This window comes from Culicoides brevitarsis, chromosome 1 (genome assembly GCF_036172545.1).
Source record: "Culicoides brevitarsis isolate CSIRO-B50_1 chromosome 1, AGI_CSIRO_Cbre_v1, whole genome shotgun sequence".
Lineage (NCBI taxonomy): Eukaryota > Metazoa > Arthropoda > Insecta > Diptera > Ceratopogonidae > Culicoides > Culicoides brevitarsis.
Genome location: NC_087085.1, coordinates 11,263,875 through 11,286,314, shown reverse-complemented (window position 1 = coordinate 11,286,314; position 22,440 = coordinate 11,263,875). Strand labels below are relative to the sequence as shown.

Sequence of the window (22,440 nt, the reverse complement as noted above, 5' to 3'; positions counted from 1 at the left end):
TAAATAGATACATCAACATTACCATCCAGTAAAACTCATCAAACTGCTACCGTAAATTTCTAAATCCTATTTATTTTTGAAATATAATGGATGCATGTTGATTTATTTACACGAAATTTGTAATGAATAGCCTATTAATGAGCGTCACACACATCAACCAACACAAAATGTGCGTATGTGTAATGCGATATGCTAATGACGATGATGATGATCCTGATGAAAAATAACATTTATAACCAGCTTATGACACATTAAAGATAGCTAATTACGATAAAAGCCTATCATCAACAAACGAACGAACGAGAACGAGACGGGTAAGTGACTTAATTATTATGCGTGGTGTGTTAACAAAATTTTCCTAACCATTCATTTGTTCGTTCGTTTATCCATCTGCCGGCATTATTTTGCATAATAACATGGCAACGCAAATGCAAAAACGCTCGTAATTGATATACTATAAAATGCATGTGAAAATGACGGGATCGTGATCATAATTAACAGAGATTTAATAATAAATCAAGAAAATAATTAAAGTGGAAAATTACCTGTTGATGCCTCATTATAGTAGACACTGATGCGTTCCAATTGTAAGTCACTCTCGCCATAATAGACACCGGTTGAATCAATGCCATGCTCTTCGGAGATAATCTCCCAGAACTGAAAAGAGAAAAAAAATAAAAACAATTATTTTAATGTTGCTGCAAGGTAAGTTCTTAAATTAGAGTAACTTGATGCGATTTTGAAAAATAGATTAAATTTCGTTGTTTTTTTTTAGTAAAGTTGCACCAAAATGCGGGATTAACCTTGACGACGGTTGATGTGGTCCATCCACAGAATCCTTTTTATCCTCTCTTCGTTTGATATGCATGCATTACATTTCAAAGTGTTATCAAAACTTAAAATTTCTCGTTAAATTTTACTGCAAATACATTTACAAACACATGCCAGATAATGACTTTGACAAAGTGTAGGTTTATTTATATCAGGTTGTGGCAGAGAAGAAAGAGAGACAAATCTCTGGTACAACAAAAACAACTACAGGACAACTATTTCGTCATTGCACTGCGGTTTGAAAGTAGATCATTTTTACATCATAAAAGGTTAAGTTAGAAAATTTTTTTAAAGAAATTTTTTTTAATAATTTTTCTTTTCAGCTATCAAACATCAAAAAAGATCTTGTAAAAGATAGGAAGAAAACAAAAAAACTTCTGAAGATGAAATCCAATCAAGATGAGACAATATTGATCTAAAACTCAAATCAAGTAATTTTCGTACATATGATCGTCTTTTGTAAGACACTGCAAAATTTTAAGTAACAAGAGCAACTTATGAGGAAGTCTTAAGGAAAAATAATTTGTAAGAATTGAAGTACCGCTAACACATCAACAGCTTTTAAAACAAGTCGTTCAAAAAGTCAATGGAAACACTATTCTGTTATCTACCGATACAATTCAATGCAATGTCCTATAGAGCGATAGGTTTTAAACCAAAACGAAAAAAAGGCAGCAGTAGTCATAGCAAAGCATTTGACACGGAAATAATTTATGTAATTTATTCAATGAAACGAGTGATATATTAAAAACTACATTTACGTTTAGTTTTTTTTTTTTGATACTTCTTTAAATCTGATATTCGAATCATACTCAAATCTTATAATAAACAAATGTAATTTTTCAAAGAAAACTTTTCATCGTACTACCATCTAAATTAGTAATATTATAATTTAAAGAATATTGCAATTCATTTTCAAAATTGCAAGAGAATATTCTCTTATTTAAAAACAATAACTCATTATATCGTTAATACGTGAAAATTATCCATTTCCTAACCATCGAGTAAATGTTATGTAGCGCCATGAAAAGGATGTCTTTCTCTCCATATTAAATCTATTCTACAGGATATGCGGAAAATGTAATGTCTAAATGAATTTATTAGCTAGATAAATATTAATGGAAGGAAAATCAGATATTTAGCCCTGAAGAGATACTGAAACGTAGAAGAGGCTTTTAAAGTTTATATTTATTTGTATGGTGTTTAAAATTATATTTTATTTAAATTTTAAAAGCTCAAAGTATTTTTTGGGGCGGATGCTGTTACGAATTCTGAGCAGTCACACACAAACACAGCCCAAAAGTGTAAATATGCTTACTCAGTATTTGTCTTTTGTAGTGTAAACTATAATCTACCACAATGTGCTAAAGTTCGAAACACTTTATTGTTTTTGTCGTTGTCAGAGCGGGTTAGTTGTCTGTGTATGTGAGTGAGTGTGCAAGCAGATGAGTAAATAAAGATTTAAATTCGTTAGTATAAAGTCGGATTAGGAGAAAGGTACTTTTGCTTTGTTGTTATTATATATTTTATCGTATTATACGAGAGATTTTCTTTTAGCAGATTTATTGGCCATGCACATTAAAACAAGACAAAATGTACAACAGCCGAATTTGTTGTCCAATTTTCGGACATTGTCGGCATTACAAGTTCATAAATTTTACTTAAAAATTATTATTTTCGTACGTGTCCCATTAAAGGCATTTTTATTATTAATTTTCTGCAAAACTTTTGTCATTCATTGCTTATGGCTTGGCTCGTCTTGCTATCTCGTTATTGTTGTTGTTAAGAGTTGTAAAAATATATATCATACGATGGGTTATAAAAATAAATGATACAGAAGCAGAAGAATGAAGACAGTACTAAATAAATCAATTTACAGCTTTTTTCCACTTAAAACTTGTTTGCCCCGCAGCTTGCAGAGTTCTTCAACCGAGAGTTGGAAAATATTTCAATTAGTTCGGGCAAAGTTTCCACTTGAAGCTTCTTACTCACACACTTGATGATGTCGGAACCTTCCCATTTTTTGCTGTAAAATACAACATTAAAAGAAAATGTGGTCGACCATGTTCATGTCTAATATGTTTCAAACTTGATATTTTTATTGCTTTAATCGCTCATATATATCTTGCCTTCGTTCTGTACTTTTACTTTTCCACACAAACACACATCATCCAAAGCACAACAAAAAGAACATAAAGGCATCAGTCTCTGTCTGCGTTGTACTGCGAAATATATCACAATATCCATATAATGGCATTCAACCAAAGGCTTAGCACTATAAGCTCAACTTTTTAAGTGTATAAATATTTTCATTTTAATTAAAACAGAGTAATTGTATAAATTTTATATTATCTTTTAAATTTAACTTTATCACACAGAGAACTTTCTATTGCCATTGCCTGGTCTATGTACAATTCTTTATGAAAAGTTTCGTCTAACACAGTTATCGTCGAGTTTTTTTTTCTCTACAAAGTCTATAATTATAGACACGTAACAGCATATTTTGTAGTTGAAGAGGACTTTCAACCGTATGAGAAAAAAAGTGGAAAAACTACAGAGGAAAAAACAAAACATGAAAACCTAACACTTTAACTAGTTAGGTAGTTAGAATGAACTGCTTGGTTTTGTGTGCGCTGAATGCGAAGAGTAATAACTACTAAATGGAGTACTTGCAATGGGAAGAAGAAAAGTAAAGTGCATAAACGAGAAGAAGAGTGAATAAAAATTTTGAGCTAAAAAGAAGGAGGGTTAAGATTTTCATTAAAAATATTGAAAAAAAAATAGTAAAATGTAAAAAAAAAATTCTGATTTCTTTAAAATTTAATTTTTATATTTTGATCAAAATTCTTATGAAAATGAAACTTATGATAAAATTATTAAAAAAAAAAATCTCAAAAAAAAATAATTTTTTAGTCACATTTCAGTCACTTTAAATAGATTAAAATAATCCTAAAATTAATTTTTAACAATATTAAATTAATTTAAATTTATTAAAATTCAGGGTAAATTAAATTTATTATAAATTAAAATAAATATTATATTAATAAACTTAAATAAAAAAAAATTATTAAAATATCAATATTATTATGCCATTTATTTTTTACTCAAAATAATTTGATTAAAAAAAAATAAAAAGTAAAATTAATTTAATTTCTTAAAAAATTAAATAAATTTCTGAAAAATCTAAAAATTAATTTTTTAAATCAAATTAAATTAATAATTTATTTAAATAATTTAAAATTTAATTTATAAGTAATAATTTTTAATAAAAATAATTTTAAATTTAATAAAAAAAAATAAAAATAGTAATAATTTAAAAAATAATTTTAAATTAATTTTATTGCCTAAAATTAAATTTTAAGTAAGCAAATTTTTTGGAATTAAATTTAAAAATAAATAATATAAAAATAAATTATTTTCATAACATAATCTTACTAAAAGGTGAAAATTGAATAAGGAAATCATCCCTTTCTAACTTGACACATAAATACGGTTGTCTTTGAGGTATTACACAATCCTTTCATGCATTGTACATACTTTTCCTCTGCTTTGCCATGCTTCTGGCCTCCGCACAAGGATATATATAATCGTAATTTTGTGCATACTAAAGCACAAAAAAATCTATACTGCATACTTTATCTTGCTTTATCTTCATTTTTTCTCTCTCTTCTTTTTTTTTTATTTTTTTCCTCTGCCTTGTTTAATGTACGACCACTTCTTCTTCGTGCTTTTTTGTTTTTCGTAGGAGCAAGTATAAATTGCTTGGCATGCCGAGTGCAAGTATGAAAGAAAAGAAATGTAATAATGATAATGCAATGGCATAACGAAAGGGATACATTGCATGTGTGTGTTTGTGTGTGCGGAGAAAAGAAAAGTTTTCGTCTTTCGCATGCACGTTATGCAGATTTAACATTATAAATTGTTACACTATAAATATCAATACCAAAATAAAGTAGATTATGGACGACTTCACTAAGTTATGTGCCTGTTTGTGTGAATTTGAATGGTCCGTGTATTTATCTTTACACCCAGCAAGATAATAATGGTTTTGGTTCTACCAAAGCTTTGCCATGCCTTGCTTGCATAAATGTGGCGAAAATGTACATTTTGTCGACATAAATTGAATATATGGGTAATCATTGAATTTTTTATTAAAAAGACTCGCACACATTGTTCATAGGGAAATTTTTACTTTCATTCGTGCAGAAATAAAACTGATGGTATTTGGTTTGGAAATGCAGGTTTTTTATGGCCTTTTGCATTGAATTGCAATACGATTCACATTTTTTCCCGTACACTTACATATTTGGAGTTTTGCTGACTTGTTTCTCTTCCCTTTTCAGATTTTTTATTTTTTTAGTATTTTACCACACCGGCACCGCACACGAGAGATACAAATCCAAAGTGTGCGGACGATTTTTATGTATTCATAAAAATAATATATAGAGAATGCACACAATGCACAATTTATTTCGACAATTTTCCCCTTTATCCAATTATTTATATACAGAAATGCCACACAGATGCAGGACAGGATATGGATTTGCGAGAGCAAAAAAAAACCCTTTTTCTCCATTTTATTATTATTTTATTTTTTTATTACAATTCTTTTTTATAAAACGTTAAGGGACTTAACCATGGGAGGATCAGGATATGCATAAACGAATTGAATAATAAAATGCAACACACTGACATGAATTAGGCAAATACCTACACACCCACTCATACGTGCACAAAGTTTAATATTGCTCTAACAACTTTTTTTTTGCATATTGCATTTTATTATCACACACACATGGATTTTTCAATTTTTTAGTTTTTGTCGCATTTCGAAATTCGATATTGATATTCGATTTTGTGCTGTTTTTCATGTCTTTACATTACAAAATTAACATGAAAAAATTTAAATAAAAGAAATATTTTCAAAAATTAAATTAATTTAAATTATAATTATTTTTAATAAAATTATTAATCAAAATTTAATTATTTTTTATTTAATTTATTAAAATTATATTAATTTTTTTAATAAAATTTTTCATAAGTCATTTGATAATAAAAAAATTTTCGAAAATGTAAAAAAAAATCATTCTTGAGATTTTCTTTAAAAAAATTAATAAATAAATTAAAGTATTAAATAAAAAATATTTTTAAAAAAATTAAAAAAATTTAAAAAAAAATAAATAAAAAAAAAAAATAAAAAAATTTAAAATTAATTGAATAAAAAAAATAAATAAAAAAAAAAATATTTTAATTTAAAAAAAAAATTATTTATTTTTTAAAAATTCTAAAAAAAAAATTTTTTTTTTTTTCAATTTTTACAATATTTTTTTTTTTAATTTTTGGAAAAAATAAAATTGAAAATTTTTACGACTTTTGCATTTAACTTTGCAAAAAATTAAATTAACAAAAAATGAATAAAAATGCGGTTCAGTTGTTCCTTTTCACGCCACCTGTTAAAGCTTAAAAAATTTTTTTCCTCTCCAAATTCTAATGTTTCTCTGTATACGTAGCTACAAACTTATTGAATATTGACTGCAAAAATTTGTACATTTTAAATTTAGGTAGATTTTATCGCCGCACAAGCACGACTGACTAATGGCTGGTTGGGGTGTGTGGACATGAGTTTGACTCGCTGTTTTGCCTCGTTCGGACTTATTTTAACATGCACATCGTTGTGTCGTGCCATTTTCAGTACCGTCGTCGTTTGTATGCCATGTATTTGCATAATTCATTTAATTTTTGTGCTCATTCGACATGCATAAATATATGTATGAAAGGTTCTGTTTTGTATGTTTTTTTTCGTGTTGTTGTGCTCTGCGGACATTTGCTCGTGTGTGTATTGATAAATTGAAAACAACCAAAATATACAATTTTGTCAAAACAACAATATAAATATATATAGGATTGGAAAGATAATAAACACAGTAAATGTGCAGGCGAGCGTTTGTGTGTTTTATTCAGGCGTGGATAACGCTTTTATGCAAATTGCTCGATGGAAAGATCGGAATCGAACAATTTTTTTTTTCGAACGGGATTAATTGATTTTTTTTAGTTGAGGTTTGACTTTAAGATTTACTGAAAGATTATTTTCGTTGGCTTTAATTTATTACTTTATTAATTTATTTATTTTTTTATTCTTTTATAATTTTTATTCAAATAATTTAAAAATAATTTTTTATAATTTAAATTATTTTTGATTAATAATTAATTAATAAGGTAAAAATTAAAAATAAATAAATTAAATAATTAATTATTTAATTTTTTTATTTATTTTTATTTGATTTTTTGTTATTTATTATTTAAAAATTTTTAAATATTTTTTTAATTTTTTAATTAAAATTAAATTTTTAATTAATTATTTATTAATTAATTTATTCATTTATTATTAAATTTTTTTAATAATTGAAAAAATATAAAATTAACAATATTTAAATAATTTCGTAAAATTATTAATTTTTTTTTATTTATTATTGATGTTTTTATATCTTTTTAATTTTTTTTTTAAATTTTAATTTAAATAATTTTATCATTTTAAAAATTTTGAACCAAATAATTTTTAATAAATCTTTAATTAATTAAATTAAATTATTTTTAAAATTTATTTTTTAATTGTTTGTATCCAATTTATAATTTCTATTTTTTTTCTAAAATCATCCATCCAAAAATAATTGATAATTTTCAAAATTAAATTACAAATCAAATCCAGTCAAACGTTTAAAATCTGGAAGTAAAACATTTTGTAAAATAATTCTATCAATCAACTTCATTAAAACCATTATTTTATTAGCACACATGGTTCCTGTTAACACAAATTCAATATACATAAATAACAAAACACCGTTAAACCGCAACGGAAGCACGGGTTATTGACTTTTGCCAAAAAAAAAAAAAAAATTAAGTACCACTAAATATTGCAACGAATCATGTTTTTTTCCGTGTTTGTTAAACATATTCATTATCAATATGTTTTCTGTGTATTATAAATCCAAATTTACTATTATTTAAAACAATACACTATGATTGGTGGATTGAGGCAAAAAAAAAAAAGATTTATTTGTAGAAAAAATAAATTAATGCAAATTTTAAACAATATCATTTTTCAATTGATTTACCTCAAATTTGTAATTTATTTTGTGCAAAATTGTGAAAAAAAATATTTTAATGATAAATTTTTAATTTCACAACACTTCATCATAATTAATCAATTTTACATGATTCAACGCTTTTAATTTTTAAACCGACCTGAGACCTTTTAAAAAAATTATTTTTTTTTTTATTAATATTTAAAAAGTCACACATTAATTTATCATATTTTTTATTTATTTATCTTCCGTTTCTTTAATGGGCACTCAAATATCTCTAATGGTGCAATAAAGAATTTAAAAAATTAATACATCCTCAAATTCCGCTCTTTAAAAAAAATATTCCATATGTGTGCATACGACGCGACAAATATTTATTTTTGGTGTTTGAGACGATGTTTTTTTTTTGTAAGCACCATTTGTTACAAAAAAAAAACGTTCAACACAAAAAAAAAATTAAAATTCATCAACCGGCGTAATTTTCTGTTATTTACCGGGCCGCACCGCATTTTCCATCCATATTTATCTAGTTCATTGTCTTAATATTAAAATTTATTGCAAATTAAAGTATGAATTATGATGAACAGACATTTTTTTTGTTCGTCTTCGGTTTATTTGATATTTCTTATACGGTTCGTCTCGGCTACACTCGGTACACGTTACAAGCTGAAAAACGTGATGAATATAATTCACCCAAAAAATTGTTCAACTGAACAATAATTATCTGCATGCGGTATCTTCTTAAAACAGTTCTCGCTTCTTCTTATTTTTCTTCTTGTGTTTTTCAATTTTTTTTTCTTTTACAAAAAAAAAACTTTGTAAGAGGGAAAATCGTTCGTGCAGACTCGATTTATTCGTATATACCGAAAAATACACTTTTAAGGCAAATCAAGAAGATGCGATAACTTTTCTCGGTTATTTAATTCTTTTTATTATAAAATGCTTTATTTTTGTTTGTATATTTTTACATAGAGAAAAATTTAATATTTTTTTTTTGGGATTCGTACCGAAAAAGAAGATGAAAAAACGAAGTATTATTTTATTATCTTTTTGTTCGTGTAGAAAAATTTGTAGAAGGAAGCCAAAAGCGAACAATGTGCTCTGTGGCGGTAAATAAAAGACAGGAAAGCAGATGGAAAATGTCTTGTCTCGAGTTTTAAGCGACAAAAAACTCGCGAAACATTTTTCCGAAGGAAAATTCATTTATTAAGAGAAATGCAAATCACGCAGGTTGGCAACAATTCATTAAAAAATTGTTTAGATTTTAACTTTTTTCCTCATTTTTTGTTTTATCTCATGGGAAGGTGTCCCTACAACCTATTATGCAGTTACAAGTTTTTTTTTTTTTTTTTTGAAAATGATGAAGAGGCGAGAAAAACTTTTTTTTTATATCAACGTCAATCATGAATATATGAAAAAAAAATATAAAAGGATGAGACAGCTTCAGGTGAAAAAAAAAATTTTTTTTTGTTTTTTAATGATGTTGGTGATATAAAATTATTTTTTTTGTTATTTATTTACTTTTACAAAGTTTAAAATTTAAATTCTCGTCATTGCCGTGTTTTATTGCGTTATTTGTTATTAAAAAATTCGCAAAGTAAAAGTGTTGTGCTGACGGTGCATTCCTTCCCGAGTGATAAAATGGTGCAAAATTAAAATTTTATTTGCAGACTTTTTGCTTTATTAAAGTTTTCCCGGTGAATTTACATAAAATATTTGTCTGTTTAGCACGGTGTTTGCTATAAAAACAATTTGCTGCGTGCACCTTTGAGGTGTTTTTCCTCATCTCGGTCTATTGTCTTTCAAAGCGTAAACAATTCCGTCGAAATTCAAGAAAAAGGGAAAAAAATAAACAAAATGACGTGAAAAATCTCTGTTTTCCACTCACGCCCATCGTTTAAGAGCATTTACTTTTTTTTTCCTAAGTCATCATCATTAGTGGCGCGGCAAATAAATCCAAATGCGTTATTTGATATACGTTTCCTCTGAAAATTCAGTGCGCGATGATGAATTTTTTGAAAAACAAAAATACAAAAAAAAATCATCAAGAACTTTGTTTATTTATAACGCGCGGGAATGTCTTTTTTTGTGTGGATGGTGCGATGATGATATGTGTTTTGTAGGTATTTTATGCCTTTTTCATAGCAATTTCTTCGCTTGCGGGTGAAAATTATGTTCAAAATGTTTTCTGACGAATTATAATGAAAGTTGTTCGAGCAACTACTTTTTCGAATGAATAATGAAACAAAGTTAATGTGCAGCATAAATGTTTTGCCGCGTGTTTTTCATGTTTGTGAGTGAAAAGCGGCGTGTCGTCAATTTTTGTACAGTGTATTTAAATTTTTTTTTTCTATAATTTTTTAAATTACATTTTTTTTAATATTTTTTTTTTTTTTTTGTTTAAGAAATAATTTAATTTTGAAAATTTGTATTTATTTTTATTTTTACAAAAAAAAATTAATTAATTAATTAAATTAAAAATTAAATTATTAAATATTTTAATTAAACTTATTAAAATAATAATTTTTAGAAATTAAATTAAATATTTTTTGTAAAATTTCTTTTTCTAAAAAATTTCTAAAAATTATTATTGAAATTATTAAAATTAAAAAGTTAAATCAAAATATTTAACAATTTAATTTTTAAAACATATTTATTATTTAATTCAGTTAATTTATTTTTTGCAAAAATCAAAAACAAATATGAATTTACAAAATAAAATTAAAAACTTTTAATAATTTAATTAAAAATAAAAATTAATTATTAAATTATGTAATAAAAGAAATATAAAAATTATTTAAATAATACCAAAATTTAATTAAAAATTCTATAATAAAATATTTTATTAAAATATATTAATTAAATTAAAATTTATTTAATTAAAATAATTTAATAATTAAATTAATTTAAAAAAATAAATTAAAAAAATTAATTAATTAATTAATTAATTAAAAATTATTTTTTTGAATTTAAAATTTTAAAATTAAATATTAATTAAATTTTAAATTAATTTTTTAAGTTTAAAAAAATAAAAAAATATTAAAATTTTTAAAATTTAAAAAATGTTTCAATTTAAAATATGAAAATTTAAAAAAATAAAAATGAGCACACTGTACATAAATTTGTTATCATCTTTCGTGAAAACTTTTCCTATGGCGATAAAATTAAAATGCATTTTAACGACTTCAAAAACAAAAAAAAAATCTTAATTTGTTGTCACGAAAAAAGATTAAAAGAACGACGAAGGTGTTGGAAATCGCTTTTTCGTGTTTATTATTTATATTTTTATTTATGCATATCCGTTTTGTTTATGAAAACAAACCCTAATTAACATTTCACACAAACACGTGGCCTCTTGCTCAGGTAACGAACTTTCCACAAAAAATAGTGCGTGGAAAGGCGCGACAAGAAAGGCAAACATTTTAAGATTTGAACCATTTCAAACTATACACATCAAAGTAATTTATTTGCGTTAGAAATGAAATGTGAAAATTTAATTTACCTTAAAAACTTGAGAGGCAGGCAAGCAAGTAAGCATCAAATATGAGCAGTTGTTTAATGTTATTACTCTTCCATGAATAAAATAAACATTTTAAGGCAGAACGAGAGAGATGTTCGGTTTTACTGCTGTTTAAACACTTTGAGTGATGTTTAATCGCATAACGTTCATTCTCTGGGTTAAGTATTTCCCAAAAACATTTCGACATGAGGTGATGGAATTTTATTGGTCTATTGATACCGTTTGTTGCCTTTCGGATTTTCGGCCAAATTATTCCAGGAATTCAGTAAATCCGACGCCTTTCATGATTTAATTTGTCACCAGAGCACCAAAGTAGCTGGAGAAGCAAGACAAACAATTAAACCAACATTCAAACGTTTGTCTTTGTTTGTCTTTCTGATAATACGTCGTCATGTTGCCTCAAAATTGGAGACACTGCTGGCTAACTGGGTATTAGCATGTGTCTGCATAAATTGCTTTTCTTCTTTGAACAACTGATTACGACAATCTCTTCTTCGTCTCCTTTTACAGTTTTCTCAAAAGGAAACAAAATCAATCTGTTCTATTTTCTTTGTGTTAATTATTGAATAATTGCACGAGAAAGAGAACGAGAGAGTTGCCATGAAACAAAATACTCCCATTTAACTATAACAAAGGAGGCAATTTGAAGGCATTCTGACAAAATTGTGATAAATGCCTGATATCCTTAATTTTCTCAGAACTTGAGAAACAATTGAATGAATTTTCAGGGACGTGAGTGGTAAAATTTAAATAATTTAATTGTACTTCAAAATATTATCAGGATGAAGTTAAATTAAAATTGTGAATTTTCGAGATAAGAGAACAAAGAAAAAATATTTGAATTTTTAAGTTTTTTTTTTTATTTTAATATTAATTACTTAAGGTTGACGTAAGATAAAAAAAAAGTGAAATTTTATTTTAAATAAAGTTTTAAAAAATTAAATAAAAAAAATATAAATTGATTAAAATCAGCTTTAACCATTGAAAAAAAAATTAAATAAAAGAAAAATATTAAAAAATTAAAAAAAAAATTAATAAAAAAATAAAATTAAAAAAAAATAATTAAAAATAAAAAAATAAGAAAAAAAATTACCTAAACATTTTTAAATAAAAAAATATTTTCCTAAAATTTGTTTAAAAGCTAAAATTTATTGATTATTGACGCATTCTTTGACTTAAGCTTATTTTAAAAATATTAAGTCTCTTCTTAATTTTAAGATTTAGAAATTTTTTCGCATAATTTCTCAGGCATTCCAAATGAAGTTAGAATTTATTTGAAAATACTTTCAATAAATTTGAATATTGAAAAAAAAATTATGACTTAAATTTTAATTAAAAATCATAAAAATAAATTTTTAAATAAATAAATTAAGCAAAAAAATTTTAATTTTTTTGATAAAAAAATTTTAATGACTTAAAATTGAAGTACTTAAGATTTAGTTCTTTAGTAAATACTTAAAATTTAAGTCAAAAGAAAATAATTTTTGGGATTTTTAATATTTTAGGTATTTATATAATTTTTTTTTTAAATTTTGCAAATAAAATATTTTTTTAAAATTAAACTTATTTTTCTGCTAAAATTTATAAGAAAAAATAAAAAAAAAAAATATTAAAATTGCCCTTTATGTCGCCACGCCCCTGAAAATCTGGAAGAAAATGCAGGCACTTAATTTGAAACTTTTGTTTATTCAACAATATGATATTGTTTTTCATTTGGATGCCTGTGAGTAAAACTGGATGCATATTTGCTCTGTTTTTAAATTGATTTCAATTGGGTGCCGTTACACAAAGAACTTGCATCAATGCTCCATCATCATCTCCGATACATCCAATAAATTTTCGTCTCGTAGCGACCGACATGGCAAGGGAACATAAATATTCTCACATGTCCACTTATTGCAATTTAAGTGCATGTCCTACGAGCACAAAGTACAAGAATCTTAATAACAAATGTTTATTTGAACTACATTTTCTGTGTGTCTGTGTGTCGTGTTCAGTTCATTTTCCAGCATCATCGTCGTCGTCATCATGCGACACAGATAGAGAAACATCTTGAACAACATGAACATTTCATATCGCACACACTCAGCTCAGTAATGCTCGAAGCACTTGATCTATCGTTAAGTACGTTGTAGTAACACACAGCGATGGGGTTGTTAAAATCATATAAATTACATCGGAGAACACAAGAAGATTCCTCGTTCGCTCTTTTTATTTTTATTCATTTTTCGTTCCGTTGCAAATTGCCTGCGATGGTCAAACGTTGTGAATAAAAATGAAATTTGCCGTACATCAACAGCCCCGAGAGTAAATAATATCGATGTACACATGAAATACAAATAAAAATACTCGTTTTAAATAATAAAATATAATGCAACTGTGAGTGCGGGTGTTGCAGGCAATTTATCATCTTAGTTCGCCATTCCACTCCGTGCTGCATGAAGCGCCGGGATAAGATACGGAAAATTGCGGAAATTGGCCTCTGGATGTCGTCTCTGCGAAACATTAGATATATTTTATGACAAATGTATGGATTACAACCCCTTGAGCTTTTAGGATATAAAAAAATACAACAGAACAAAAAAAGGACTTTTGAGAGTAAATGGCAAAAATTTGATCAATAAATCGCTTTTTTACATTAAAAAATTAAATTAAATTAATTAAATTTTTAAATTATTTTAATATTTTTTCAGAAAAATATATTATTTTACGAGCAAAATTACAAAATTTTAAAAAAATTATTTAAATTATTTTTCATTTATTCATATTAATTTTATTTTAATTTTTTCACTTTGTTAATTTAATTTTTTTTTTAAATTCTAATATTTTCATTTAAATATTTTTTTTTAATAAATATTTAATTTATATTTAGTTAAAAAGTCTTTAAAATTTCTGTATTTTGAACATTTTTTCTGATTTTGAATTTTTTTATTTTTTTAAATAATTAAAAAAAATAAATATAAAAAATAAATAAAATTCAATAAATAAATAAAATAAATTATTTAATTTATTTATTTATTGTTTTTATTTATTTTTTTATTTTTTTTATTTTTTTTTTTTTATTTATTGTTTATTTTTTAAAATTAATTTTGAATATTTTTCGTTTTTTTTTAATTTTAAAAATATTTTTTTTAAATAAATGAACGTTTAAAAAATTAGAAATCCTTCTAATAACGCAATTTTTTCCAAAATAATCAGAAAAATGCACTAAAAAAACTTCGAAAGAGACTGAGAAAAAACGGACTAATACAACAATAGCAGCGTTAATATTTGTTTTCTTCATATTTTTGTTATATAATACTTTTTTTGTACAAAAATAAATAAATACAAAAAAAATGTTCCATGCCATGCCATCCAATTTGTGTTGTGCAAGCATCACATCTGACTATTATTTATTATTTATTTAAATCCTACATACAGATGACATGTTTCAATAAATATTTGTGTAATATCTCACAGCACATCACAGAGCAACAGAATCTATGCAAATAACAACCAAACATTTCAATCTTGTTCGAAAAACATTTATTTACACACACGACCGATATCTGAGTTGTAAATTATTTTTAGGGATATTTTCCTGATTGTTAAAAAAAATCAATAAAAATTTCACTCAAGGGCAACGAACATTAATTATTTCATTGGAATTTAAAATAAAAATATTAAAACTGATATTTTCGTGGAAAAAATTCTAAAAAAATATTTTTTACAAAAATATTGACGTAAAATATTTGAAGATGCAAACTATTACATTTTATCCTCCTTGCAGGCATTTGCACTAAAAATGAATATTTATTATATTTGCACAAATTTTACATTACATTTCAAAGTAAATTTAATTTTCGATCTCAACGAAATCTCTACGATGGGAAAATTCATTCCAAATTTCCCCAAAAAAAGCACTTTTTTGTGGTTCTTACAAAAAAATTAATGCCAGATGACAGACAAAATCGAAGCAAAAAGTCTGTTTCTTTTTGATTTAGAGTCCCCTTAATTCGTTGCAACGTTAGAGTGAAATGACATCATCTAAATTCAGACATGCATTACACAGACACACATCAGATAGGCAACTAACGACATGCACTTTTCGTGTGTGTATTTGGAAAGGAGGCAATGTTAAAAATTGATGCAGCAGCACATATTTAGAGCTCTTCTCTCGTTTTTTTCCTCGTCTCTTCCACTTTTTTTTTGCTGCAGATTTATTTTTTTTTACACTTCCTGATATTATTTTTGCCTATCTTCTTACAGAAAATAAATGTCTCTTTTAATGCTCATCCATGCCTTTTTCGACGACGTCGGTGCATGCAATAGAGAGGCACGAAGTGACGGAGAAAAGATGAAAACAGAGATGGATTCGGTTTTAAAAATTTAATTTCAAGGGTAAGATCGAAAAATTTATTTTGAGTCAAAATTAATTGAATTAAAACTTAAACTTAAGAATTAATTTACATTCAGTCAAAACTTAATTTACATTTTTTTTAAATAAATAAATTAAAAAAAAAAAATTCAAAAAATTAATAAAAAAATAAATAAATAAATTGGAAAATACCAAACTTTTGACCCCCTAAATTTAAACTCAAAAAGTCAAAATAATTGAATTAAAATTAATAAATTAAATTTTAAATAAAAAAAAATAAATAATTAAAATAAATATCATTAAAAAAAATTTTTTTTTTAAATTTTAATTTTTCAATAAAACGTTTAACGTTCATAAATAATAATTATTTTTTTACATAATTTTTCAAAAATTATGAATTTAAAAATGGATTTTATAAAAATTTTCTTTTTATGAAAAATTTTAAATAAAAATTTTTGTCGAAACATGTTTCAAGTGAAATAAATAAAACAAAATCACAAAAATTTGAAAATACCAAACTTTTGACCTCCTAAATTTAAACTTAAAAAGTCAAAATATTTTAGATTTTTTTAAGAGCTGAAAAATTTATTTTGATTTAAGCATAAGCTCAAAAGACTTAAAATTAAGCTCAAAAGACTTAAAATTAATTTAAGTAAAAATACAAAAATAAATTAAATAAAATAAAAGGTCAAAAGTGTTTTAAAAAATATATTTTTTCTTTAATTTGAATTTTTTTAAAGGAAAATAATTTAAAATTTTTAATTATTTTTTTTTAATTTGACTTAAGTCAAATTAATTTACTTAACATTTTTACTTAAAAATTTTTTATTATTATTTTAATTTATTTTTTTTATTATTTTTTTCTGAAATATTTTCATTTAATTTTATTAAATTATTAATAATTTAATTTTTTTGCATAAGTTTAAGTTTAGCTTTTTTTAAATTAAGAATTAAGTCAAAAATTTTATTTTGTTCAAAAAACCCTGTTCAAAAGAAAATTTTCTAAATAAAAATATTTTTTCATAAAATTTTAATTTTTTAAAGAATTTTTAGATGCAAAAAAATTCATCAGCCCTTTCATGACAAGCCCTGCAATGTAACATTACAGTAAATTAGCTTTTTTCTGCTTATGTTTGCATCACATGTTTGACTGCTTGCCTCGATGTGAGTATTATTTGAACTAACTCGCACAATGTAACAACTCTCTTTCTCTCTCGCAAAAACTCCTCAATTCGATGCATTTTTGTTGCCATTGCACAAGTTTTAGTCACATGTAGGTTATTTTTAAATTTTTCCATGCGCTTCATCCGAACGTTCTCTCCTTCTCTCGATTTTCTTTATTTTTTCCATCATGTCACATTTTGTGATTTTCAAATGGAGATAACATTAACAATATTTTTCTTTTATTTTTTTGCTGCCTCTTTATCCCCAGCGAATTGTTAGTCGGCTGCTACGAAGACGACTAGTTTGTTTGATTTCCAAACGTTTTATGTCTCTTTCTCTGCACCGTTCCACTCTGTGTTGCATTTCGACATCGGAGAACGACATCGGAATGATGGTAATGCTGTTTAATGTTTGTTTATCTGGATTCTTGAACTTTCGGTGCCCGGCATTCCAATACCGCTCGCAATCGATTTTTCAGTTGAAAAGCACTGCCGACGTTTTTTTGTGCAATAAATAGGTGTAAAATTCCGACTTGGGAACTGTCCGCCTCCAATGTGAAAGATGGTTTTACTGCTTCTTCGTTGTTTTTACTCGAATTTTATATTTTATTTTTCCCTTTTTCGTGTTGTTATACAAATGTCGACTATTTGTACTTTTCGAACACATTTTGCTACATTTTATTTTAAACACATGACTATCGATTTGAAGTCGTTACATTTACGGCTTTCCAACACTATTATTATCAAAAGCCAATATATTTGTTGGAATTACGTTACTTTTTCTTCGTTTCTCGGCAATATTGCGGTAGGCAAAGAAATACATAATCTCACAATTTATTTGGAACACTTTTCGAAATAATACAATCGGTTTACGGCATGTTTTCTTCGTGTTTCCTCTTTTCTTGCGGGAGGTACATGGCAAAAAGTGACAATAAGAGGATGAGAAATCAAACAACCGATCCATGCCAATCCGATCAATAAATAAAACTGGAGTTAAAATAATGTTATGATTATTTCGATTTTATTTTATTTGAACATCATTCAATTGGGTTTGCCTTAAAATATGTTTTAATTGGCTGCAAGTTTATTTTAACATCGTTTTTGGTTGTTTTCAAAGGAATTTTATTAAATTGCAATTAAAACTTTTCATTCGTGTAAATTTTTTCGATTTTATTTTAGGGAAATTTCGACTAAAATAATTGGAAAAAGAATATGTTTTCATTCATTAATTTGACTAAAAATTCCAATATTTTTATTTTTTTTTTATTTGAATAATAAAATATAACAATTTTACGGAATTTTTACATTTATTTAATAAATTGTTCAAATGGAAAGGATTTAAAAAAAAATAAAACTCATTGATAAAATCATCAAATAAAAATCAAATAATTATTCAAAAACAATATAAAAAAATTAATAAAAATAAGTAAATTATTTTTTTTATGTAAAAAAATATTTTTTTTTAAATATTTCGATTAAAAAATTAATTAAAAATATAATAATTAATAAGATAATAATTCTTGATCATTTAATAAATAAAAAAAATTAAAAAATAAAAAGAAATTAAATTAATTAATTAATAAAATAAAATAAATAAAATAAAAAAATAAAAAAAAAAAAATTAATTGAAAATAAAAAAAATAATTAAAAAAAAATATATTCAATAAAAATAGTTCAATTTATTAAACAAAAATTATTTAAAATATTTTTGATTAGGTATAAATTGAATGAAAAATAAAAAAAAAATAATTTAAATTGCAAAATCAATAATATAAAAAATATTATAAAATAGTACAATAAAAATAAAATTAAAAAAAAATTATAAAAACAAATGAAACTTTACAAATTCTTTTTAACATAAAAAATTATATTAAAAAAACTAAAATTAATTAAATTAATAAAATAAAATATTTTAAAATAATAACCAAAATTTAATTTTAAAAAATATTTATAAAAAATAATTAAAATTTTACAAAATTTCTTTTATTTCAAGGGAAAAAATATAAAAATGAAGAGAATCTTTATAAAAAAATCGATTTTCATGTGATTTATTTCCATTTTTTCTTTAAATCATGTAAAGCATGATGAAATGTCCCGCAAATAACGAGAACGTAAAAATTTATTGGATTATAATGATTCACGGTAAAATGCATCATTTTAATGACATATTTCTCGTGCCTGCAACAGGACAGAGCGAAAAAAAAGTAAATAAATAAATCTCGAAGCCATAAAAAATGGAGAACTCTCCACATAAACAAATATATTAGAGAGAAATATTCCGGCATTATTTATATCAGATTATAAAAACTTTAACACACACACACACACACCAAAAGGGGAAAGAGATTTATTACATCATAACTCACAAATGTCTGTGTTTTGATTTGTTTCAAATCCCATAAAACATATCCAGAAAAAATAACATAACGTAAAACTTTCAACTGCACAATATTCTGTTTCTAGTATCACGGAGCTCGGGCAGCACTTGATTATTTATGGGACTCGAATATATATATTTATTTTCACAAAATTAATAGTACCGGAGTCGAAATAGATTTAAATCTGTAAAATTTTCAGTGTTAACACACGGGCGACGGCATGCACTTCATTTTAAGTGCATTGGCCTTTCGCATTATTATGCAATAAATTAAAGCGATGCCTGCCTCTAAATTAAATGCTCGTGTGTGTAATTAAGTTATTACACTACAAATTAACAAACAAATCACGAGACGAACATTTCATTTGTGCCAGAACATTTGCCGGGTGCAAGCTGGCACGAGATGGTGATGAAAAAAACTTTCTTCGAGCATAACATTTACATAACGATGTCATTTCAAGAAATAAATGTCACATTTTACACTAATTTAATTTTTTTCCTCTTCTTTCTCGTATTTTGCAGACTTTAAAAATGTGTTACAATGCAAATATTTTACTACTGCCATTGTTACATTTTGCAAGAAGAGAGATGATGAAGAATGAACAAAAAAAAATAAGCAAATAAAACATTTTTAAATTATTTTTCATGCTATGATAGTTATTCAAATAAATCTAGTTCGTTGTGATGGCGAAAAAAATATTTTTAACACTTGTCTGGTTTCGAGACGATTTTCCGACGAAAAATGGCAAATTCAAAGAGAAGTCCATGGAGATTCGAAACCGAGACGGGTTCAAAGGGTTAAGAATAATATTTGCAGTAAACTATGCATGAGGAATTTAAATTTTACTTTTGTGTTCTTTTGGTACAGTTCTCGTTACATGCCGTTCTCGGAGCTAACTCAAGCGACACAGACAGAAAATTGCTTTCATTTAGCAAGGCACGGAAGGAATGTTAGTGTGCGGGAGGATGAGAGATGGCATGCCATGGCGATTGTATCCAAAAATGTTTCTGCAATATAAATTAAAATGGAAATCTGACATTTTTTGGAGCAATTATGCGATTTGCTTATGATGATTATTAATTTTTGCGACAAGCAACAGTTCAACAGTCAGACATCCGTGGGGAGATATGTAATGACTTAGGAATAAATTTGCATTACAAGTTTGTGTTTCGAATTAATTTTTTTAAGGAAAAAAAATATTTTATTAAATGTAGTTGAATTAATTTAATTATTTTCAATATTTATTATTAATTTATTTTTGAATAAAAATTTAAAATTAATAAATTAAAAAAAAATAAAAATTTAAAATTAATAAATTTTTATTCAAAAATAAATTAATTAAAATTAATAATAAAATAATTTAAAAAATAATTATTTCGTATTTTGTTAATTAAAAAAAAAAATTAAAAATTGAAAAAAATAAAATTATTAAAATTTTTGAATATTTTATTTTTATAATTTTCAAATTTCAAATTAATTATTAATAAATTATATGTAATTCAAAAATTATTTATTTTAATTAAAATTAATTTAATTTTTTAATTTTAATAATAAAATAATTTTAATTTTTATTATTATTAATTAAAATTTTAATTTATTAATTTAAATTTTAAATTAATTTAATTTTTAAATTTGGATTATTAATTATAAAATTTAAAAATTTCAATTAATTTAATTTTTTTTAAATCGATTTAATTAAAATTTTAATTATTTTACTTTTATTATTTTCAAATTTTAAATTAATTATTAATAAATTTTTATTCAAAAATTAATTAATTAAAATTAAAAAATGAAAATTTTTTCTCAAAAAAAAAATATCTTACGAATTTTTAAATATTTTTTAAAAATTTTATTTGTTAATTTTATTACATCGAAAGTCTTGTAATAAATTTTCTCTTAATTACATATATTTTTTCATAACAAAACACAAAATTTCTTAGAAAAACCTTAATTAATTTCATTATTGTGGCTTTTCGTTTACAGATACAGAAACTTTTCTATTTTTCACCAGAAATTAATTCATTATAGTTGCTTTTTCAGACAATTACATCTTAAATGCAGGTGTTTTCCAACAAAAACAAAAAAAAAATTATCTCAAAAGGTAATTTCAAGGAATATTTGCATTAATTAGGATTCAATTCAAAAACTTTTTCTTTTGCAACTTTCCAATTCCCATACTTCAATGTACATACTAGTTAAGTGTTTGTGTAAATGACGTTCATTCTAATTAAATTTTTCCTTCGTAGAAAAAATAAAAACGAAAATCTGGGCAGCAACATCGAACAAGCAAGTCGTCCTCAAAATTTCGAGAAAAAAATTAGCAAAAAAGAAAAAAAAAATAATGATCATTGAACGCCTTCTTGTTAACGATTTTATGCGTTATTAAATGGCTCATTACACAATTTTTTTTATCTTCTTCCTCTCTATTTTTCTTTTTTTTATTTTTTGCTTGTAAAAATAATTTGATGAAGTCGATAAAAAAAATACAAAAATTAAATTCAAATAATTTTAATTATTAACGGAAATTTTATCTTTTGGGAGAGTGAGAGAAATTTGATACACAATAATTAAAATAACATTAAAAAATTACCAATTTTAAATAATAATTTCAATTATGTTCTTTGTTTTCTGTAAATTTTTTTAACAAGCAGTAATTGATATAATTAATTCATTTAAAAAAATATTTATCAATTTTTGAGAAGAGTTCACATGAGAAAATTCGAAAAATTTAAAACATTAAAAAAATCAAACAATGTTCGTGATTGTTATTTTCCCCTGATTCTGGAAAATTTAAAGTGCCGTTAAAAAAAATCATAAATAAATAAATAAACCATATGGGTTCTCTTCCTTTTATTTCCATCAACAAGTGATGGAAGTGAGTGTCATGTTTGGTTTCAAAATTAAATTATTAAATATTAAAAAGTGCTAAACAAGGTTCTTCAACTCCAAAAAACGTCAACAAGTTTTTTTTAAACTGTCAATTGTTCGCCCTCTTGATTTTTTGATTCGATAAAAATAAATATCGCAAATTGATTGTCAATCACACAAAGCACCAAGGCGCAAACGAAATGTATCAACATCCTTCAATCATCATATTTTGTGCTTTTTT

The 22,440-nt window shown here is 24.6% G+C and overlaps 1 protein-coding gene across 1 annotated transcript in view; it reads right to left on the bottom strand.

Moving 5' to 3' along the window:
• Positions 1–22,440, bottom strand: part of LOC134828455 (tubulin beta-3 chain) — a 46,703-nt gene that overhangs the window by 4,323 nt on the left and 19,940 nt on the right. The window contains exon 2 of the mRNA XM_063841438.1: positions 546–657. Within this exon, the coding sequence (XP_063697508.1) occupies positions 546–657 (112 nt within the window). The remainder of the gene's footprint in view (positions 1–545; positions 658–22,440) is intronic.